General features: G+C 39.2%; 1 protein-coding gene across 3 annotated transcripts in view; it reads left to right on the top strand.

Moving 5' to 3' along the window:
* The first annotated feature begins 14,171 nt into the window (after positions 1-14,171).
* The window catches only part of RASAL2 (RAS protein activator like 2), a 334,704-nt gene continuing 324,409 nt past the window's right edge, over positions 14,172-24,466 (top strand). For all 3 annotated transcript variants that reach the window (XM_069065490.1, XM_069065489.1, XM_069065491.1), the window contains exon 1: positions 14,172-14,430. In XM_069065490.1, coding sequence (XP_068921591.1) covers positions 14,229-14,430 — 202 coding nt within the window. In that variant the 5' untranslated portion in view covers positions 14,172-14,228. The remainder of the gene's footprint in view (positions 14,431-24,466) is intronic.

The following is a 24,466-nucleotide window of genomic DNA, read 5'->3' as shown; positions in this document are numbered from 1 at the left end:
GACTCCAGGGCCAGCACTCTCTATCTACTGTACCACCTACCACTCCCTCCTCACCTCTCCCTCTTAGAATTCCTATATTCCTTTGAGACTCAACTCAAGCAACATCTTCTACAAGAGACATTTCCTTACCCCTGTTGGGTTGCTGCTAGTGCTTCCCTTCTCTGTCCTCACCAAAGTTATCTTCTATCTATTGTGTATGTATTTGTAGGTACATTTACATGTATGTTTGACTCCCCTGATAGAAGGCATGCTTCTTGAAGATGAAGACTTTAGGTTTTGTCTTTGTTCTCTGGTGCCTATATCCGTGCCTGGCATACAACAGGTGCTTAATAAATGTTTGTTAATTGATTGACATTCCCACTCAGAACCAATGCCATGTGGAAGCAGTCAAGTGCTTTAAGGTTTGCAAAGAGCTTTCCAAATATTATTTCACCTGATGCTCACAATGACCCTGAGACAGGTAGATGTTATTGTTATCCCCATATGGATAAAGAAATTAGTTTCCCAGAGAGAGGTTAGGTGACTAACTCAGAGTCACACAGCTGGTATCTGAGGCAGAATTTAAAGTCAGGTTTTCCTTACTCTAGCATTCTATGCCACCTATGTAAGCAGATAAGTTCATTGTGAGTAGGGATGGTTTTATTTTTAGTACTTGTATCTCTAGTACTAAGCATAATACCTAGAACATAGTAGGCACTAATTAAGTGCTTGTAAACTCAAAATCTCATTTGAAAAAATGAATGTTGAAAACTATTTTTATATGTAATTAGAAAAAATAAAATACTATTTACAAAAAAGCTTACATACTTGTAAATTGAACAGATACTAGTAGTGGAGGGGCATAGTGATTATGTCATTTAGTTTTTACTTGTATTTCCTGCCCACAAGGGATAACCAGGAAACTATATGACCTCCCTTTGACATTATTTGGCTACTCCCACCCATCTTTCTGATAGTTCAGATCCCTGGGGCAAAGATTAAGTCTGTCTTTTTTATTTAGTTCTTCTAAACCTATGTTCTAGGATAAAAGTATCTACTGTATATGCACAACAAGACATATTTCTATATTCTGGAATAGTCACTAGGTAATAAGTCTCTTCTTAGTGATGCCCTAACATCTCTAGATCCACTGAAATCTCTAACAAATTATTTTTATTAGTGAAGATTAATTAGATCATACCAATTGGGCAATTAGGCAAGGTGGCAATTGTCTCTGATTTGTAGACTGTCCTATCCTGGAAATCTTTGAGTAAGTTCTGTGCTGCACTGAAAAATCATATTTGATACAGTCATCTCTGAAAAAAAAAAAGCATCTCCATGCTTGAGACCAGGGATACCTTGAAAAAAAAAAGGCATGGTAAATTCCTTTTTCAAGGCAAGGAAGACCTCTACTTTTTATAGTTCCCCAAGGAATCTCTACTCTTTACATAAGAGTTATTCCAAAGGCAAGTATACGATTTTCCAAATAAAATTTCTCAGTATAAATTGCTGAGAGAAATTGAAAGTTCCTAGAAAGTCCTGAAAGATTTTACTCCCCAGATTGCTCTCAGACTATGGAATTATGGGTATGCACTGAAAGTACCAGTACTCAAGTACCAACATAAGTGACTTTTCCATTGAAAAGTCTTGATTCCTTGTCACCATTTTCCTGTTCTTATTCTCTGTGTTCTCTGACTTATAAGATAACATGACTTGGTCCCTTGCTCACCCTCTATCAGATGAATACTTATGTGACAAAACTTCTATAAAGACTCTCTCTCTCTCTCTCTCTCTCTCTCTCTCTCTCTCTCTCTCTCTCCCTTTACAGTCATCCTAAGCGCCTGGGCTTCAGATCACACATGGTGTGTATGTAAGTTATCAGTCTGCATCAGTATGATTCATTGGCTCCTCTTTTCTCATAGTCCTATGAAGTCAACTCAATTCAGCCAGTGAAAGGAGGTAGATTTGTCCTTCGTCAATCCTATAATGCTTCCCTAATTCTCCACTGACTCCAATCACTTGACTCCAATCACCACCCTATGGAGTAGCAATCTGTACCATATCCTTGGGTTAGAGCGAGAAGGAAGGATAAAGTACAGTACTCTGCCTTTAACTGTTCCCCAACACTACCCCTGTGGATCTCAGCTAAAATGGGCTCTCCTATTCTCTCTTCTTCCCAGAATCCTCAACTTCAAGGTCAACTTCACAGGTCCTGTGAAGTCTAGGAAAGTCTATTCAGTTGCCATAGATACTCACAGCATCTTGAGTCTTCTTGGCATTGCTCCCAGTCTGGTGAACTGGGGGCTATGTATATAAAGCTTTAAGGTTTCCAAAGCATTTTATATACATTACAGCTCATAGATCTAAAGTTTGAAAGGGCTTCAGAGGCCATCTAGTAGAACTCTTTCCTTTTATAGATAAAAAATTGAGGTTCAGGGAGGTCGTCACTTTCACAAGGTAACACAGGATCATTTACATCAGAAGTGGGATTTGATTTAATCTAATTGTAGTCATGTGATTCTGTGGTTTTTACTTCTTTGCAAAAATCAAAAACTGCTAGTTTGAAAGAATTGGAAATATTGTCTAAGATTGGAATTTTGGAGGGTAAAGTATCTCTTGACATGGAGAGACCTAATGACCACAGTCAGTTTGCCATGGTTCCTGGAGCTTGTTGCATATTAATACCAATTCAGGGGGTGGCCAGGTAGCACAGCGAGTAAGAGCACCGGCTCCAGTGTTGAGAAGACCTGGAGATCGAATCCCGGGCTCAGACACTTAGCACCCACCCAGAAACACCTGGCCATGTAACCTTGAGCAAGTTACTTAACCCCAATTGCTTAGGGGCGGCCAGGTGGCTCACCGAGTAAGAGCACCGACTCCAGTGTCGGGATGACCTGGGGATCCAATCTGGGCTCAGATACTTATTAGCACCCACCCAGAAATAACTGGCGGTGTAACCTTGAGCAAGTTACTTAAACCCAATTTCTTTTTAAAAAAAAAAGCATATTACTCTGCAATGGCAAATTAGGGAAGCATTACAGGATTGGTGAAGGACAAATCTTCTTGCTTTCAAAAAAGAAAGGGAAGAGAATGGACTATGAAAACTATAAGCCAGGGAAGTTTTACTTCAATGTCTATTTAAATTCCAAAGTATGTTATTAAAAGGGATGACTAGTGAAAGAAGTCATCACAAAGAGACAGCATGGCTTCATCAAAGACAAGTCAGGACAGAATAATGTTATTTTCTTTTTTGACAGTATTATTAAACTGGTTGGAACAAGATCAGGGAAATGTTGTATATACAGTTTGCCTAGGTTTTTGTGAAGCATGTAAAAAAGACTTTCATGTTATTCTTAGAGAAAAGATAGAGATTTGGCCTTCAGAAAAGTGCAATTAGGTGAAACTGGTTGAATAGCTGAAGCCAAAGGGTAGGTTCCATGTCACCTAGGCAGCAGGTCTCCATTAAAATACCACAGCAGGAATCTGCTTGGATCTCCGCTATTTAACATTTTTATCAATGACTTAGATAAAGGAATGGAAAGCATGCTTACTAAATTTGTAGCAGACACAAAAATTGGGAAAGATAGATAATAGTATAGCTATCATCAGGTAATAGCCAAGATTTTTAAAAGTTCTTGATGTGTTAGAACATTGACCTGACTTCAATAAGATGAACTTTAACAGAGACAAATATAAAGTTTTAAAAGGGAGTTCAAAAAAATCAACTTCACAAGTACTGTATCAGACTGAATCAACATTGTCATATTTCACTTTACTCTCCCAGTCTTCTCAAATTGTGGTCAATCATTGTCTTGATCAGAGTAAAGTCTTTCAAAGTTGTTTATCTTTGCAGTATTGTTGTTACTGTATAAATTGTTCCATTGGTTCTCCTTACTTCACTCTGCATTAGTACATACAATTCTTCCCAGACTTCTCTGAATCTATTTAATTCATTCTTTCATACTACGATAGCATTCCACTACATTTATATACCATATTTTGTCCAGCCATTTCCCAATTGAGGGGCACTGCCCTAGTTTCCAACTCTTTTCTACCACAAAATGAGCTGTTATGTTTGTACATATGGGTCCTTTGCCTCTTTTTTGATCTCTTTAGGGAATAGGCCTTGTAGTAGTATTACTGAGTCAAAGGGTAGGTAGGCATGGTTTAGTGACTGTGCATAGTTCCAATTGCTTTCTAGAATAACTGGACCAATAGTGCATTAGTTTATCTATTTCTCCCATAGCCCCTCCAATATTTGTCATTTTTCTTTTGTCCATTTTTTCAGTCTTGTGATTGTGAGATGGAAACCTCAGAGTTGCTTTAATTTGTATTTCTGTAATTATTACTGATCTGGAGCACTTCATTTCCATATGTCCATAGATTGGATTCCTTTTTCTTACCCCATTGTCTTTTGTCAATAGTCAGCAAGTATTTATTAGGAGCTATGCTAAGCACTGGAATAGAAATATGGAAAAACATGAAAAAAAAATCCCTGCCCTCAAATCCAATGGGGGAAGCCAAAACAGAAAAAGAAGCTGAAAAATAGGGAGTGGGGAGAAGACTGAAGGTACTAAACATGGGGGCTTCATGGAGTCAGTCAGTTAAGTCCCAAAGTAGTGTAAGGTAAGAAATGCTGCTAGGGGGACAGCTAGGTGGTGCAGTGAGTAGAGTGCCAGCCCCAGAGTCAGGAGGACCTGAGTTCAGATCTGGCCTCAGACACTTAACACACACACAAAACTAGCTGTGTGACCTTGGGAAAGTTACTTAACCCCAATTGCCTTCCAAAAAAAAAAAAACAAAAAAGAAATGCTGCTAGAGATTAGCAAAAAAATTGTTTTTTTTTCTTCAGTATAGACAGGCCTCTTATACATTGGCAGCCTAGGTTAAAAGATAGCTCACAGGTTAGACCATTTCTAGGTTTCTTTCTGAGATATGGTCTGAAGTCCTATCTGGGGAAGAGGGTGATGTGTTATCATTTAAAGTTGCTTCAGAGGGAGTGGGTGGCTATTATCTTTGGAAATTAATGAAGTCAAGCTTCAAGGTTTATAGGTCAATTATAATTCACCTGTTGAAAGGTATATATAAAGGAAAAGATATAGAAGAAAAGAAACTAGTCCATCCTCAAATGCTTTTTAACTTAAAAACAACTTGATTGTTTTCTTGTTTTAAGGGACCAGATCTCTTCTGCTAAAGGAAATTTGGTAGTTTGGGAATTCTTTTCTGAAGGAAAACCCACCTAAAGATCACGGGAGTCATTTCCAAGGGCTAATGCTGAGATTTGCAGGGATTTCCAAAGAGCAAGAAATTTGTTTAATTTGTTTTTTTACAATGAGACATGAGTGTTTATAGAGATGTTTAATACTTATTTTATGATGGTACCTTTCTGTTGGAGAAAGGCAAAATAAATTTCAACTTTAGAGACACTTAGACAATCAATCAGTCAACAAGCATTTATTAAGCATCTATGATATACCGGACACTCTGTTAGGCGCTGAAGATAATAAAGAAAGGTAAAAATAGTCCCTCATTTCTAGGAGGAGACAACATTCAATCAGCTACGTACGGGCAGGAGGTTTACAGGATTACTTAGAAATAATCAACAGAGGAAAAGCACTGACATTATAGGATATTGGGAAAGCCTTCTTATAGAAGGTGGGATTTTAAACTTTAAAATAAACTATTTTTGGTGAGGCAACCAGGACCGAGTGACTTGTCCTGGTCACACAGCTAGTAAGGGTCAATTGTCTGAGGCTTGATTTGAACTCAGGGTCCTCCTGACTCTAGGACCGGTGTTCTATCCACTGCACCACCTAGCTACCCCAGAAGGTGGGATTTTATTTTTATTTTTATTTTTTTTTAAGCAATCAGGGTTAAGTAACTTGCTCAAGGACACGGCCAGTTATTTCTGGGTGTGGTGCTGAGTGTCTGAGCCCGGGATTCGATCTCCAGGTCGTCCCAACACTGGAGCCGGTGCTCTTACTCGCTGAGCCACCTGGCCGCCCCAAGAAGGTGGGATTTTAACTGGGACTTGGAGGAAAATAGAAGACAGAGATGAGGAGGGAGAGAATTCTAGGCATAGGGTACAGTCAGTAAAAATGTCTGTAACTGAGAGATACGTATAGGGGGATGAGAAAGAGTAGGAATAGAAGACAACACCAAGGTTGCAAGCCTGGGTGACTGGGAGGATGGTGGTACCCTGGATAGCAATGGTGAAGTAAAGAAGAGGGAAAGGTTTTGGGGGAAAGAATGATTTATTTTTGGACATGCTCACTTTAAGATGTCTATAGGACATTCAGGTGGAGATATCTAAAAAGGTAGTTAAGAGATGTGAGTCTGGAGGTTAGGACAGATGTTAGATCTGGATAAATATATTTGAAAATCATCAACAGAGAGAATAATTTAATTCTTGGGAACTGATGAGATCAGCAAGTGAAACAGTATAGAGGGAGAAGACTAGAGATTAGCCCAGGATAGACACCCAGAGGTGTGACCTGCCTGTAGATCCAGCAAGAGAGATTTAGGAGTTGTCAGACATGTAGTCAGAGAACCAGGACAAAGTAGTGTCATGGAAATCTAGAGAGAAGAGAGTGTCAAAGAGAAGGTGATGGACAGAGTCAAAGGCAACAGAAATATGAGGATGGAGAAAGGGCCATTAGATATGGCAGTTAAAAGATTATTTTTAACTCTAGACAGAACATTTTCAGTTGAATGATGAAGTCAGAAGCCAAGTGATTATAGGTGGTCTTCAAGAAGCTTATATTCTATTGGGATGGAGGGCAGATATACAACATGTATACAAATAAGTACAATGTATATGTGTGTATATATACATGTATATGTACATATATATATATATATACATGTACCCACACACAAAGTAATTTCTCAAGGAATAGAGTGCTGATGTGAATAAAATGAAATTCAGGATATGTCCATTCAGTAAAGGTGTTATCTCACGTACATTTTGTTGGAAGCTGGAGATTTGATGAGAGAGAAGTGAAGGAGAGTATTTGAGAAACCAGGGACCACTTTTGCAAAGGCAGAGAGGTAGAAAATGGAGTGGTATATAAGAAACAGCTAGCAGTCCAATTTAACTGGTACAGAGAGTAAGGGAAGGAAAATAATACAAAATAATACTAGAAAGGTATGTAGGAGCCAGATTGTGTAAGGCAGGTTAAAGAGTTTGTATTGTCTTAGAGACAACAGAAACTAATTAACAAGGTTTGAGTAAGGATAGTAGGGAACTTAGGGTTACATCAGTGTTTTAAGAATACGACTTTGCTAGCTGTGTGGAGGTGTCTCTGCTTTGATAATTTTTGGTCATTTACAGACCACTACTAGGAAACCTTTTTTCATCCGTCTTTGGAGTTGCATAATTTTTAATTCCCCCAAGTATGAATCTTGGCAGTGATTCCTGTTGCTACAGATTCCATTAACAAAGTTTGCAGCTCTGCTCAAGAAGAGTTTGCTAGTAGCAGTTGTGGATGGAAAGCAGGAGTGTAAAAAGGCAGGGACATAACACGTAAATACTATTGTAGTTTATGCACAAAGGTATATTGGCTAAACATACAATATAAGCTAACCATTTATCAGCCAATGGATTTATTCTCTCACTAAGGTTCAAGATCATATGTAGAATCTCAGAATTTTGGAAGTGGAAGGGATCTCAGAAGACATCATATACTTTGATATGTGGTGACTTCAAAGCAAAAGAAGGAATAGGTGAGGATGGTAAAAAACAAAACAAAACATGTTAGGAAGTATGGATTGGCACATGCTTAGAAACATTTGTTGAATTCAGTTGAAATAAGGAATAAAAGAGGTCAGAGACTTATAGACTACAAAGAAGCCCCATGCCTATTCATCATCAGTACTTTCAGAAAAGAATAAGAAGATACTAGCAAGGTATTGGCAAGCACCAAATAACCTCTCTCTCTGTCTCTCTTCTCTCTCTCCTATCTCTCACACATATTCATACAAGAAACTATTCTTTTTTTTCAAATCTAAAAATAATTTTATTTTATTTTTTACAAGTGTTCAGGGAAGTTTCAGGGGGAGCTGTGACTAAGAATTTGGTCAGCACAGGGTAAAGGATACAGAGCACAGGAGTTGGCTGACCCTCCCCTCATTTCTCTGGAGCAGTGAAGATGAGCAGGGGGAAGAAAAGGTAGATGGTAGTAGTGAAGGAGGAAAGGGAAAGGAAATCTGTACAATTAAAGCTTTTTTTTTCTTTTTGGAGGGTAATTGGGGTTAAGTGACTTGCCCAAGGTCACACGGCTAGTTTGTGTGTTAAGCGACTGAGGCTGGATTTGAACTCAGGTCCTCCTGACTCCAGGGCTGGTGCTCTATTCACTATGCCACCTAGCTGCCCCAAAACAATTCTTTAAAACATAGGAAATGATCTGTTCCTGACATAAAATTCATTCTTAAATGAATTGAGTATGTCAGACCAACTTGTTAGAACAAAGCTTAAAATTAATATGGAGGTAGAAGAAAGACTGAAAATGAGAAAAAGATACCGTGTTTCCCCAATAATAAGACCTATCCCGAAAATAAGCCCTCCCCTTACTGTGTAAGATTCCTCTGAAATAAGCCCTCCCCCGAAAATAAGCCCTATTGAGATTGCTACTGTAGTGAAAGTGATCCCCTGCGCTACACACTACATTACAGTACCCTCTGTATGCACCATCCCCCCCCCGGGTGAAACGTACGCCGCGCTCCGAGCTGCATCCAATCAGAGCTGCAGCAGTGAGCGCGTCATCCTGTTCTTTATTGAATTCATTATTGAATAAAGGTACATTTTTTTGTTCACATTTACCTGTTTATTAAAATTGCTGTCAATGTTCATTAAAATAAGCCCTCCCCTGAAAATAAGCCCTCTGGTGTTTTTCTGTCCAAAAAAAAATAATAAGACAGTGTCTTATTATCGGGGAAACACAGTATGTGCTATTAAAACAACTTGAACTTGACCTGTTTGAAAGTTATTGATGCCAAAAATGGGAAATGGATGAAGGAAAGGTCATAGACATAGATAATAATTTCATAGAGAAATTTAGTCAGGGAAAATCAATTGCCATTACAAAAACCCAAAGAAGCCTAAAAACTGCCTTGGACAGTAAAGATTTAATTGACTGCCAAGGAGAGAGATATAGCAGGTAAGGCAACACTAACTTAAAATGGAAACTCATTTGTAAAATCTTATGGAAAAAGATTATGAGAGATTATGGGCAGTATGGTCTCATAAAATAGGGAGAAGTAGTAGGGAGAAAAAGAAATCTTGACTGTGTACCAACATCACAAAGTCATCCTGAAGACACTTAAAACTTGAAGGATAACAAATAGATGGAAAACGTACAAGATTTGCAAAGATTTTTATAAGAAACTCTTTTCACCATCAAAGACAGTGGAATCCTGATGCTTAGAGTCTAACATAAAAGTCCCTAATGTGACTTTTATGTTGGATGTAACTTTTTAGGAAGTGAAAATAGTACTAGGTAATCTCAGGTAAGATACAAAACAGGGAGATGTATATTTGCTAAAGGTTCCAATTGACAAGGAAATGTCTGAATAGAATATTTGACATACTATGAAAAAGTTAAATATTCTTGTTTGTTGGGTGTGGAAGGAAGGAGGAAGGACCTAGGAATTTTGATTTCATGGGGGTGGGGAACTCCCTGTAGAGAAAATCCCTTTACCAATGCAGATCTCAGCTGTTAGAAAGTTTTAGAAACAATTAGAAAAATTCTAAACAATTAGAAAGTTTTAGAAAGTTACTTGGGGCACTGAAAGCATGAATGACTTGCACAGGGTCACATAGCCAATATGTATCAGACAGAGATAGGACTCAAATCCTGATCTTCTTGCTTTCTATCGAAGCCCAACTGTGCACACTGGATCCAGCACAGTGTATTACCTCATCTCAACTGTACCCTCACATTGATTCTCTATCTTTTTCTTTGCGATGGCTGTTCCAAATCTCTCTGCAAGCCTCCAACAGCACCCCTTTCTTTCACCCTTTAATTTGAAACCCTTGTCTCATACTTTACTAAAAAACAAAACAAAAACCAAACAAAAACCCACAAAATTATTTGGCAAGAACTTCCTCATCTCCTCTCATCTCTTCATTTCCCAACCCCTTGACGTCATTCCCATGCATTTCCCCCTTTTATCAAGTCCCTGATAAAGATGTATGATTTCTTCTTCTCCAGATTAACCCTTCAGTGTGCACCCTTGGTCCCATCTTCTTCCATCTTCTCCTGCAGGTTGCCCCCTCAATCATCCCTACATTTTCAATCTTTATCTAATGGTTGCTTCCCTGCTGCCTACAAACACACCTATATCTTTCTCATCTCTTAAAAAAAAACCTCTCACTATATCTCATCATTCCCACTATACTATATTCCTCCTCCCTTTAGTTGTTACACTCCTTGAAAAAACCATTTATGCCAGGTGCCTCCATTTCTTCTCTCTTATTAATTTGCTGAAATATGACTTCTACCATCACCACTAAACTGAAACAATTCTCACTAAAGTTACTATTTATCTCTTAATCACTAAATAAAATGGACTCTTCTGACGTCTCATTCTCCTTGTCCTCTCTGTAGCATTTGACCCTGTTGACTGTTTTCTCTAGGAAAATCTTCCTTTTGGAGGGTTTTAATGACACTACTCTGTCCTAGTTCTTCTCTTGCCTTCACCTTTTCACCACTTATGTCACACCCACTAACTGTGGGTGTACCCCCAAGGCCTGCCTGGAGCCTTCTTCTCTCTCTACACTATCTTTTGCTGACCTCATTAGCTCTCTCCGGTTCAATTACTATCTCTATGCAGATGGATCCCAGGTCTATATGCCTATCTATCTCTAGTCTCTTTTCTGGTCTCCATTCCACATCATGAACAGCCTGTGGGTCATTTCCAAATGGATGTCCCATAGGCATCCTCAAACTCAGTGTTTTCAAAACAGAACTCATTATTTTCCTCCTCCTAACCCACCTCTTTTCTGAACTTCTGCTATTACTGTTCAGTCTTTCAAGTGCTCCAGGTTTGCAATGTCAGTATTATGTTTGACTCCTCACTTTCACTCACTCATGCCCTATATTCACTAATGGAGACAACATAGAAGTATAAAATACACAAATACAAGCTAGTTTGGAGAAGGAGTGCACTAGCAGCTGGGGAAGCAGTTACCAGATCTTTTCATTTTCATCTCTGCAACATCTGTTGCATATGTCCCCTTCTTTCCATTTACACAGTTATCACCCTAGACCCTCATCATCTCTCAATTGGACTGTTGCAATATCTTTTATTTGGTCTCCTTGAATCCATCCTTTCTCCAATCTAATCTATCCTCTACACAGATGCAAAGTGTTTTTTCTTAAATAAGCCGATCTGATAGTGTTGCCCCTTTGCTCAATAAGTTATAATGGCTCCTATTGCCTCTAAGATCAAATGTAAACTTCTATTTGACAGTTAAGTCTCTTCCCAGCCAGGTCTTTCTTTGATGATCTTACAGTAAATTACTCTCCTCCTTGTGTTCTGGGATACAGCCATACTGACCTATTTGTTGCTATGATCACACAACCCTGAATCTTCTGTCTCCTGGCCTTGGAAACACTCTGACCTACCTTCTACCTCTGGGAATAATTAGTTTTCTTCAAGATTCAGCTGAAATGCCACTTTGTACAAGAAGCCTTTCTTGATTTCTCCAGCTGCTAGTATGCCCCATCCCCAAACAGCCTCATATTTGTGCAAATTATGCTTATGTTTAATATTTGCATGTTGTCTCCATTATAATGCAGTTTTCTTTAAGGCAGAGATCAGTTAATTTTTTTTCTTTTATTTTGTTGTTCAGTCATTTTTTAGTCCTGTCTGACTTTTTGTGACCTCTTTTGGATTTTCTTGGCAAAGATAATGAAGTGGTTTGCTATTTCCTTCTCCAGATTATTTTACAGATAAGGAAACTGAGGCAAATGGAGTTAAGTTACTTGCCCAGGGTCACACAGCTAGGAAGTATATGAGACCATATTTGAACTCAGGAAGATGAGACTTCTTGATTCCAAGCCCAGGGCTGTATCCACTGCTCCAACTTTTTCTTTATATCTTCAGTATAATAAGTACTTAATGGATGCCTATAGGTGGATTGAGTGCTGGACCTGGAGTCAGAACAACTTGAGTTTAAATCTGGCCTCAGACAGTTACTAGCTGTGTGACCCTGGGTAAGTCACTTTACCACATTTCCCCCAGTTTTCTCATCTGTAAAATGAGATGGGAGAAGGAAATGGCAAACTATTCCAAGTATCTTTGCTAAGAAATCCCCAAATGGGATGACAAGGAATTGGATATAACTGAAAAATAACATTTACACGTATATTTGACTACACACATATCAGACAAGAAACATAGGTTCAAGGCCTCTTTCATTACTTAGCTTCTGATTGTGGGCAAATCATTTAACCTTTCCATGTTTCAATTTCCTCATAGTATGATTGCTCACATTTATAGAACATTTTATAGTTTTATAGAACACTTTGAAAAAAAAATCCCACCTCTTGAAGCAGATAGAACCACTAATATTATCCTCATCTTACAGATGAGAAGCTAAGTGAGGTGCCTGAGTTTACATGGCTAGTGAAATAAAAGAATCTGATGTCAAATGCAAGTCTTCTGGCTCCAGGTTCACTGGTCTATCCATGATATCACTATGTCTTTCTCTTTATCTGCAAAATGAGATGGTTAAAGTAGTTGGTTTCTAAACTATCTGTGAGCTTTTTGTTTTGATTTGTTTTGTTTTGTTTCTGTGATTCTAAATCAGAGTTTGAAGGAGGAAATTCAAATACTTCCTCCCATTCAACTAGATAAGTCCAAACAGGACACTAACAATCCAGAGTCAAATTGACTATTTATTGACCAGTTCCTTTACATAGGAAAGAAAAATACAAATCAAAGTGAGTAAAAAATAATGCAAAAAGTCTTCTCAATGTTAACTTTTCATTTCATCATTGAATGGATTACAAAACTGCTCCTAGGGAATCAAGCACAAATAACCTCTGAAATCAGTTCCTTAGATGAAACAGAAATTTCTGTTTCACTAGGATTCTTTTAAACTAGAACTGACCAAGCACTTCCTGGCTGGGCATAAAAATTAAAGCCAAAATCTGGAAGATGGGAGGCACAATGTACCAAAATGCAAATGACATCATTGGAGGCAAGAGAAAAAAAAAGCCAAGTGCTAGTTGCAAAGGGGAGAGAAATGTTTAGTTAATCATGTGCTTTTGTCCCTTTCATGGGTTTGCTCCAGCCGGTTCATCCATTCACACCACACTTCTGAATCATGCTATTGAAACCCGATGACAAGCCCTGCCTCTATAAAGACAGGGTCAAGATAGTAGACCCTGCCCATATCTCATACCCCTAAACCAGCTGCCAACTCTCCCTCTCCATGGGTAAGAGGCATCTTTCCCTAGGGGTGAGTGTAAAATAAAGCAGCTTTATCCACAGCCTCTCCTTTCAATGAGGAAGTTCTGGATTTTTTTTTTTTTAAGGAGGGGGGATGGAGATGAGAAGGAAGGACAGCTCCTTCCCTTTAATTCTAAAAGTGCAACACGTCTCTTTCTTAGCAGCCCAGCCTTCTAGCCTCCCTACGCCTCCCAACGACCAGAAGGAGCTCCGGGAAGGGAAAGGGGAGGGAGGCTGGAAAATGGGCGGGGCGCTCAGGTGAACCACTCCGCCTCCGATTGCTCCTGCCTTCCTGCCTCGGGGCGGCCGCCCCTCCCCGCCTCTCCCTCGCCTGCCTCCCTCTCCCGGCTCTCCCCGCCTGCCCAGGAGGCCGGGCGCTCGGCCCTCCATTGCTCGGGTCTATCACCCTGGGATGCCGCCCGCCGCTGCCGAGCCCGGAGGATCCTCGGCGGAGCCCGGAGGAGGCGCCCCGGCCTGAGAGCCGGCCCGGGCTGGAAGGAGGCGGCCGGGAGAGCGAGCGGCCGAGCGAGTGAAGGCGAGGGAGCGCCAGGGACCTGGGGCCGCGGGGAGGAGGGAGCCCGAGCCCGGCCAGGCAGCGGCGGCGGAGCCCGCTCTGTGCAGGGGCTGAGCCGGCGCCAGCGCCCCGCGCCCCCGAGCCCCCCGCGCCCCGGGCAGCCCCCGCCCGCCCCGCCCCGCGGCGCACCTGAGCCCCGCCCGGCCGGTCGCCCGGCGGGGGGTGCGTGCCGCCCGCAGGTGAGAGAGGCCGCCCGCTCTCCTGCCGCCGGCTCGCCATGGAGCTCTCCCCGTCGTCCGCAGGGGCCGCTGACGCGCTGTCCTGGCCGGACATGTACTCGGGGCTGGACTCGGACTCGCCCCTGCCCCCCGACGAGCTGGACTCGGGCGTCCCCCTGAGTAGTGCCGTGGCCGGGGGCATGCTGGATCGCATCCTGCTGGAGTCCGTGTGCCAGCAGCAGAGCTGGGTCCGGGTGTACGGTAAGAGCCGCGGCCGAGGGCGCAGGGCTGCTTTTCCTCCTCCTCCTCCCCCCACCCTCTACCCCCCTAGGGTTAGTCCTCACCCCCACCCCGCGGGTGCCCCGGATCCGGGTTCAGCCTCCTCCAGAGACCGCAGGACCTTCGGACAAGGATCAGCTCTCCATCCCCCTTGTCTGGCCCCGTCAGGTCTTGGAAGTACGTTTGGGGAGAAGTTGCTCCAAACTCTTTTGAGGCTTGGGTGTGCCAGCACCTTTAGGGGGTTGTCAACCCCCTTGTTAGGGGGCGTGGTGGGAAAAGCATCCGCTGCAAGATGTTTGGAGGATATCAGTGCTCTGTGTTCATCAGTCTGTTCTGTAGACCCAGCGACATGGCCAGTGGCTGGAGTGCTGAACTTGGAGACCTAGGTTCAATTTTCTTTTTCATGCCTTCCACTAAATAACCTACTTGCCGAGGCATTTGGTTGATTACCACAATATGAGGGAAAAGATTTAGGAAAGGAAAAAGGTTAAGGAGAGGGACGTGAAATTCAGCAGATTTAGTTCTGTTTGGATAGAAACTGACGGATAACTGCTACCTTTAACCCCGCCTCCAGTCTCACTCTCCCAGGCCAACCAACCGTTCAGCCCCGAACTGTGTGGATATGCCGGACAGCTAGGATTAGATTTCAAACTGAGCCGTTGTGCAGGATTCCCATTGCATAGTAGCTGGATAATCGTTTCTATAGCAGTTCGATGAAGAGATTAAACTTGACCTTTTAGCGTTCCTCCTGAATTATTAGTCACCCTTTCTAATTAAAAGTTGAGTTTTTATAAAGAAGAACCTAATGCATCATTAAAGCTATGCTGGTTTTGAAAATCCATAGCCCAAGGATTTATAGACTGGCAGTCAGGAATAGCTGCTTTTAAAATGTACTGTAGTCTTCCAGAGTATTGAAATGATTAGATGTTCATTACTTAGCTCTCTTTGGCATAAAAGACATAAATAAGGTGTCCAGGTATAAAGTGTCAATTTAAAATACCCATGGGATTAAAGATATTAAACTATGTTATCCTCTAGTCCTGTGCATTTAAACCTTTTGTGATAGTCAACTAGGAGGCAAGTACGGGTTGCCTTTTCCTCCCTGCAGGGTGTAGCATAACTCTTTTAAGAGTGACTGGACTTTTGAATATTCCCTACTGGCTAATTCATTTGGTTCCAAGACTTTTCATAATTCTCTAGATATCTAGATGAATGTTAAGTATCTATATATGTACCACTTGGTATCATCCAAAGTGATTTGCATCTTTTACTTAATATTTTATTTTCTCACTGGAAGAATTGAAGTACATAATAAGAGTTACTTAAGTTCCCCTGTGATACAGAAATAAATGAGATTAGAAATTCGGCTGCTTGAATTTCTATTCTGTTGCTAATCCTACTCAGGCACACATTTCTTGCTAGGATTGATGAGACTGAACAGGGGTGATAATTAGTTGATTAGTGGTGTTATATTTGTTTCTTAGCTCTGTACCTCATCTCCTTTACCCCTGTAATGTTTTATTAAAGTTACTTACTTTAGGGGCACATATAGTATCAAAATTCTGATTGATTTTCAAGACCTAGTGTTAACTATTCTCTGGTATGTAACTTCCGAAATAAACCTGCATATTTTTTTTAACATATTCTCAGGGATGCCAAGGCTTCCAATAGAATCAGGTTGGTGGCTTAGTGGATAACAAGCAGACCTCTGTGTATAAGACTGCATTCAAACCTCTCCTTGGACTCCTACTGGCTGTGAGACCCTGGATTAATCATTTAATCTTCCAGTGCCCCAAGCAACTCTAAAACTCTTAGATTGCTGAGAAAGTGTCATCTGTATTGGTAGAGGAAATTTCTCATCTAGAGCTGCTTAAACAGATGAAATAAAGGTCTTGTAAAAAAATATTCTTAAGGTTAGAGTTTTGCATCAAAATATTTTAAAACTATTTGATTCATTCATGTCATAGAACTCTCCATCCATCATGATTTATTTTTACATTACAAACTAAAGAAATTAGTTTTGTATAGTTTCTAGTTATTCTCTTTTTTACTCCCAAATGCATCATCCTTCACTTTTGTAGCTTAATCTGAATTCCAGAAGCTATATTTGAATTTATGATACCACACACACACACACACACACACACACACACATACACATAACCTCTCTCTCTCTCTCTCTCTCTCCATGTTATTCTACCTATATCCATGGAGAGAGAAAGAGAGAGAGAGAGAGAGAGAGAGAGAAAGAGAGAGACAGAGAGAGACAGAGAGAGAGAGAGAGAGAGAGAGAGACAGAGAGAGAGAGAGACAGACAGAGACAGAGAGACAGAGAGAGTGAGAGCTTGATTATATCCTATCTACATATAAGAAAGGCAATTTCTTCCTTCCTCCTATATGTAACTCATATATCCATTTGTAGTTTATCTTGGCATGCTATGTGAAAGGCTGGTATGTACCTGTTTTCTGCCAGATAGCTTTCTAGGTTTCCTATCAGTTTTTTTGTCAGATAATTAATGAGACCTTACTCCACTACTTAGGGCTTTTGAGTTTTTCTTGAACACTATCATGGTATTTATTTGTTTCTAGGTATGTTGTGTACCTTATTTGTATATTTCTCCAAATAGTGCTTATGTGCCTTTCAGAAACTTTTAATTTAACTAATAGAGTAGAAAATAAAATTCCCATTTTCCTATATTTCCCACTCTGGAGGCTGCCTATTTTGTTATGTTGTTGTCTTTGTATCCAAAGTTCCTAGTTCACAGTACATTCTTAATGCATGATTGATTTGATGGTTTTATTTTTGGACCTCCAGTACTTGTTTGCCTAGGAACATCTAAGTGTCATCTTTTACTGAGGTCAAAGAGATTTTTCTGTAAGTGTAATCATGTTTTAATCTTTACAAATAAGACTTCAAGAAATCTAGGGATTGAGAATATAGTTCCCATAACAGAAGAGCCTTGGTATCCAGACACCTCAGCTCTGTCTAGTCTTGTTTCTGTCATTAAACCTTGTGACGTTGGGCAAGTCCTGTTATAGGTGGAGAGTAGTTTGGACTTGGAGTTAGAATAGACTTGGGCCTATGCATTGGCTTTGTCATTCACTCTCAGTCTCTGTAACCTTGGGTAAGTCTCTTCATTTATCTGGGCCTGAGTTTCTTCATCAAAATCAGGTTGGATTCAGGGATGGAGAATCTGCAGTCTCTGGGCCACATGTGGCCTTTTAGGTTCTTGGGTGTGGCCTTTTGACTGAGATGTACCAAACAACTTCTGTGAAGTTTGGATTCAGTCAGAAATGGCCCTAGAAGGCCACATGTAGCCCCAAGGTCACATGTTCCCCACCTCTGGATTAGGTGATCTCTGAGGTTCTTACCCTAAAATTCATTTATTCTGTTATTCTACTTATAATTTAACTTTGTATACAACCAGTTTTAATTTTGGGGCCAACTGTAATCCATTCCTTTGATGTATTTCAGTATTATCTATCTGACGGAGGGATTTCATTGATAGATTAGTGAACTGAATTTTAAAAGAGGAAATTCTAGAGTAGGTCATAAAATCATCTATTCATTTGCCAAACTTTTTAAAGCATCTCTAATGTATAAGATACTTTAGTTAGGCATAGGGTAATATATAAAGATAAGCAAGTCAAATTAACATCCTTGTCCTACTGGCAAGACTGTTAACTGTCAGACTAGAAGGAAAGATAAGGCATATGTTCAAATTACTATGATGGTAGGTATTTAAATGTTTAATTTAATGATACAAAATAGAATAAACTAAATGCATAAGATAAGTACAATCAAGGTAACAGGAGATTTCAGAGTGGGAAGAGATCCTTTTTGGCTAGAGTAATGGGGAAAGATTTTGTGGAAAAGGTGGCTTAAGATAAATTGGGGGGAGCCAAGAAAGCAGAGAGAGGGGAGTCTTACCTAGTGTTCTTTTGAGTCCTAATTTAAAATATTTCTGAGGTTTTAAATATAGGGTTACACTCAGTATTATCAACTCTGGAAGGGACCTTATAAGTCAAACCTAACTCTCATTTTACAGTTGAGGAAACTGAGGGTCATGGAGGTGAAATGACTGTACCTGAGGCCACACAGGTAGAAGTGGCAGAGCCAGGATGCAAGCCCAGTCAAAATCCAGACCTCTTGACAACACACCCTGAGTACACATTAAGGAGTTGCACCAAATGCCTCTTACTGATGTGGCTCACGTCCTCTGGAATGTACTTCTTTTGTTTGATACTAGTTTATTAGTGAAACATGCACCTACTGTTTATAGACTGATCAGAGATTAAAAATGGATATGCCTACTCTTCAAGAGAGAGAATATCATGAAAAATTACAAAGCAGAATATTGGTTATGGTTTAGCTTCTTGGTATATAAAGATAATGTTCTGTTTTCTAATTATGATTGACAAGTTTAGCTGTTTGTTTATAATAAATTTGTCTTGGTTTTATGTACTGCCAAGTTTGGATTAACTTTTTTTGGGGGGGGTACATATGTTCATAGATTTTGAAAAGACAGATATGTATTTAAGAAACAAATGAACATTTTTGAGACACAGATGAGTAGAAAACTTAGTGTTACTCTTTCTTCAACCCCATAGATTCAGTTGATGTGAGCAGTGATCCTGGTCCATCTGTCCCTTGATCATTTGGATTTCAACCTGACTGAACTCGTGGGTAGTAAAGTAGCTTAAACTGAAGCATGCCACAAATAGCTAAATATGGATGCAGAATCCAAGAGCATCAAATGGATAGCATTTTTTCAGATATTTATAGCCTGGAAGCAAAGTCAGTGGCAGGAAAAAAAAAAACTCAGCTGCCTAGCTAAAGGAAGCAGGAGAGCAAAGCTAGTCTCTAGTGTCTGTGCTTTCTTGTAAACAGTGAGAACATTTAGAATTGACTACTTTACCAGGAGTGGGTGTCGAGAGAAAGATCTTGTGCAGCAGAAATTTAAATACCATTAACTAGCATTGTGTGTGTGCAGTTTATGCAACAGCTGTTTGAGTAAAATATGTGTCTGCAACTGAACATACATGTGTGTTCTCTGGTTCTTGGATGGTTAGAGGTAAAAGTGAGTCAATAAGAACTAGGAATGACATGTTTGCTAACATCTAAGGAGGAGGGGGGCCCAATCATTTTGGGGGCACAATGTCAATTGTTATATATTCAGCCATGGCTTATTAATGATTGGTGGGGGAAAAACTTAGAAACTTGTGAGTAGCTACTTTTTCAGCAAATGGTGGAAAAAATGAGTAGCAACATTGTAGTGAGTTCTTCAAATGTGATGAGAATTTGGTAAGATTTTTTCCCTCATGATTTGCCTGTTTTGGTTGGGCAAAGATAATGTCCACTGTGAAATATTGCATTGTTTCAGGAATTAACTCAAAGAGGGTGGGGGAGAGTCAGGTTTATTTTTTAAGGTTGTTATCAACTCAAGTCTGGAAAGAAGCTTACTTGTGATTTAGGATTTGATATTGACATTAGATTGCTTTACCTCCTGTATTGGTTATGATCAATGTACTGTACTTTTATGTTGTGTTCTAAACATTTGAATTTGAATATTTTTATTTAATCTATAAATCATTTTTATATCTTAAAATCTGTACTTGATTATACTTTTTCAACAATGCATTGATGTGTGAAATTTTGTTGGAAAAAGATCATTCAGGGTGCATTAACACACCCTAGTACTTAAAATAGTTAAATTATTCTGTTTAGTATAGCTTCTGTCTCCCTCTTTTTTTCTTCCTCCCTGCCTAAAAACAACACCCAAACTAATTTCTTAACAATATTAATGGAATTCCTTCAAAGGAAAAGTTTGATTTTTAGAGTCTTTATCTAGAATTCTATATTTAGTCATTGGGGATCAGGTACTCCTTTTTGTAAAATGAATTTTTTTGTTAAATTTACTTATTTTCTCTTTAATTCAACAGGTGTTAAGTTCCTTATTGTATAAGAGAGAACCTCGTAGGCTGTGTGAGCAAATACTTCATTTTAAATAATATGGGCTTCAAATGGTCCCCATTTTTGCTTTTCAGGAATTTAAAAGAAATTTAACTTGAATATCTCATTGGCATGTATTTGGCAAATGTGTCTTCTTAGATTATAACTTCCTTTAGATATTATTCATATTTATTCCTCCATCCCTAGAATTCTTTACATATAGTACTTAAAATATTTGTTGAATTAAATTACATTAATCCATATATGGTGAATTTTAAAAATATCTTAGCTTCTTCCCTGCTCCTTATGATGACTCAATGACTTTAAAAAAAACTAGAAGTTTACTGGGATGTGTTTATACACACACACACACACACACACACACACACACACACACACACACACCCCTTATGAAAGAACAAAGAACAATGTCCCTTGAGGAATATGTTCTATGTGGAAAAGAACAATGAATTTTCTTTTTTAAGTATTGGATTTGTTTTTTGACAGCTGTGCAGTCTTGGGTAAGTCATTTCAACCCCTTGGACCTCATATTCCCTTTCTGTTTAAAAAAAAAATGAATAGCTGAATGTGATAATTTCTGTGATATATTCCAGCTCTGAACTCTGTGACCATTACTAAGAGGTAAATGTCCCATATTTATTGGACAGGTTGATTTACAGGATAGATTGAGTACAAGGATTTTTCATATTTTTAGAGAATTAAAAAAAGGACTTAGATTTTCTTTTTTTTTTCCTTTTTGTGTGATATACAGTTGTGGCTTTGCTGTATAGAAAGAAAACGTTTTTTAAAATTGAAATAGTGCTTGGGAAAGAGGAGAAATATGGTTTTCTGATGAAGAAGAGTAGGCTTTATAAAGAAAATTAACAAGAAAGTGGTGGCAAGGGTGGCAAGTCAGTGGTCTTGTTCAGTCTTGTTTTGTAGCATTAGTTACTTATTAGAAATAAGTTTGGTAGCATTAGAAATAAGAGGTTACTGCAAGCCAAAGGTTTCTGTGACAGTTATTCTCTCTAGTAGTGCAGGATGATTTGATCATTTTTTAAATAGGTGAAAGCATTCAATTAATAATAAATGGCTGTTACAAAGTATTCAGCTGCCTGTTCCCATGTGTCTTTCTACTGAAATAATTTTTTAAACTGTGGGTAACTAGAGAGGCGTTTGGTCTTGCTAAACAGGAGGAGCTAGAAGTGTGCAGAGGGCACTCCTGAAATGACTTCACTCTGACTTGGCAGAGAAATAATTACTTTCTGGTGTTTTGTAAAAACACCTTTCCTTCCAAGGTATCCCTGAGTATTTCACAGTGCCAATAGATAAAACTTCCCAGGGAGAAGGAAGCCACTAAGCAGCATGGGTTTCTTACACAAATGGGAGGTGAAAAGAGAATTGTCTTGTATAGCGCAGAACAGTGGTTTTAGTATATGCTAAGAAAAGGAAATAGAAATTGAACCCTTGAGATCACATACAAGGCTTCAGTTGTTAGGATATGATATACGAGTCAGTCATACTCCTTATCTCAGAAATAATTTGCCCTTAAGGAGAGAACTAATTGAATGACTTTCCCAGTTTTCATTTCAGGTGACAAGAGATTGAGAATCCTACCTTCCCTTACCCCATGTTAGTTATTTGTCTGCTTTGGTTATAGGAATATAGTTTCTGAGATGGTGATAGCAATTTCTTCCTTTTGTAAGTAGTTTCTGATATTTAAGTTTTATCTAGGTATTGCTCAGTTGCCTTTCTCTCTCCTCTTACCACTTTCCCTTCTCATCTTTCCTCTCTTCCTCTCTTCTCTTCAGACTTTCTCTATCTCTCTCAAGCTGGAAGTGCAGAGAGCCCTCACAGGCCCCAATACTGATTAGTATAGAAGCTTTAACCTACTCCATTTTTTCTAACCTAGGCTACTTAGACCCTTCTCTGGCAGTTTTGTGGCCTCCTACTCATGGATTCTCACTGTATTAGTGCCAGGCTTAGTTTGGACACCCGATCTACTTTTTAGCATAGCTGCATTTCAGAACTCCCAAACTCAAGTGATCCACTACCCTCAGTCTCCCTGGCAGCAGGGATCACAGGCATGGGCCATCATCCCCTGTTCCAATTGCTTTTTAGTAGTCTTATTAAAAACCTGTGTAAGTTGATGTAGTATTCAGGTTATAATAACCCTAAAAATGCCCTTGTGAATATTCTCTTCATTATGGGATACATTATTATTGAGCAGATAAGGAAGAAATTTTGAGCATACAATTTAAATGTCTGGAGGAGCTGATTTGGAGAGAGAGAAATGAAATAAATTATTTAAGGTATTTAGGAGAGACTGCTTGTTATCTTGTAAAGACTGGGAATCAGGAGACATGAGGGCTAGACTTAGAGATGTGACCTTGAGAAAATCCTTTCATGATCTTGGGCCATAGTTTCAGATGTAATGAGGAAGTTGGAGTAAATCATTAAGGTTACTTTAATCTCTACCATTCTGTTATTCTATGATTCTGAATGCTTCATACTATATTGCATTAATAGACATGATCTTTTCCAAATGCTATTTGTAAAAGGAAAGATTTTTTACAATGGCATTTCTATAATATTGTAAGGTCATAGGATTCAGAGATATAAAGGATCTGAGAAATAATCTAATATAGCCTTCTGATTTTCTATCTAAGAAAACAACGAGGAGAAGTAATTTACTCAAGATCACACAATCATTGTCAAAACCAGGATCCAAACAAACTCTCTCTCTCCCCAAACCCCAAAGTTTACAAAGTGCTTTGCAGTTATCCTTTGAGGTAGGTAATGCAAATATTGGTCCCATTTTACAGATGAAATCAGGATAGTAGAATGAAATGTTGAAGGAAGTTTTAAAACACGACAAAAATATCACCTGACCTTTTTTAAAAATTACCATGTTGGTTATTTCTTTTAAATATTGAAAAAACATAGTAAGGATTGTGTCTTCCCAAGATCAAGGGTGAAGTCGGTAGCTGAGTAGGGATGGAAACTCAGCCTCAAATACTCCAGCCTGCTCATTACCCCTTTCCCCCCCACAAAGCACTGCTTTCCTTCAGAGAAATGGACTACTAACGCTGAAGGTCAGGAAAACTTGATGACAGTGAGAAATGCCAGATTGTTCGATTCACAGTCTTTAAGGGAAATGACTGAAGCACTGTTACCTAGGATACTCAAAACAAAAGTGGACAAAACACCCAGAAAGTACGGTGATGAGAATAACCCTGCAGTGACCTTCAAGAGGTGGAAGAGATGCTTGAGTAGATCTTTTCCATCTTTTTTTTTTAAATCCAGTTTCTTTGTCCACTAAAAGTCTCTTGGGATTTGAAATTGTCATTGAAGTAAATTTGAGCATTTTATGCATAATACTTAGACCTTTGGATATGACCTAATAGCATTTTCCTCCCTCCATTTCTGTGTGACTCATTCAATTAAATCTTCCTACTGTGGTGCAACGTGCCATTTTGGAATGCTTTCAGATAGATTTCAGGCAGTACTTTTATTAAATTATTTAGCACACATCAAACTTCATAGTATTCTAATTATAATAATGGTGGGTTTTTTATATACTAACACTCAGGTCATAGACCTGTCAGGTATAGACATTTAATTATTCTTTCATTAAAGATGATACATTTGTTCTTATCATTGGGTTCCTCTTTTACTTAATGACATACGTTCTCTTAATCACTAATGGAAATTTAGGGACGTAGAACAAACATAACTGACCTATTCACAATGATTGTGCTTTAATCAGTTGAACTAACTACCCACAGATGTATGTATGCAAAACATTTAGAAGCCCAACTTCTTCACGGATCTTACGTGTTATCTTGGTTGGCTCAACCTTTCAGGAAGGTCTTTAAATTAGCCTCAGTAGTAGTTTTCAAACTGACTTTCCTCCCTCCCCATTTTTTCAGTTCTCTTACAAATGAATATTAAGAGAAAAGGAAGCTTTTAAAAAATATATCCTTGGGACTTCCAGCAAGTCTGATGCTCCTTCCACATTTTTTCCCCTATGAAAAAGCTCTAGGAAGACTTAGGTTCTAATAC

Source organism: Petaurus breviceps, unplaced genomic scaffold (genome assembly GCF_028583685.1).
Source record: "Petaurus breviceps papuanus isolate PSGF00001 unplaced genomic scaffold, PetGlider_PUasm1.0 90692, whole genome shotgun sequence".
In the NCBI taxonomy this organism is placed as follows: domain Eukaryota; kingdom Metazoa; phylum Chordata; class Mammalia; order Diprotodontia; family Petauridae; genus Petaurus; species Petaurus breviceps.
Note: the sequence above shows the minus strand (reverse complement) of the source record. Positions and strands in the feature narration are given on the sequence as shown.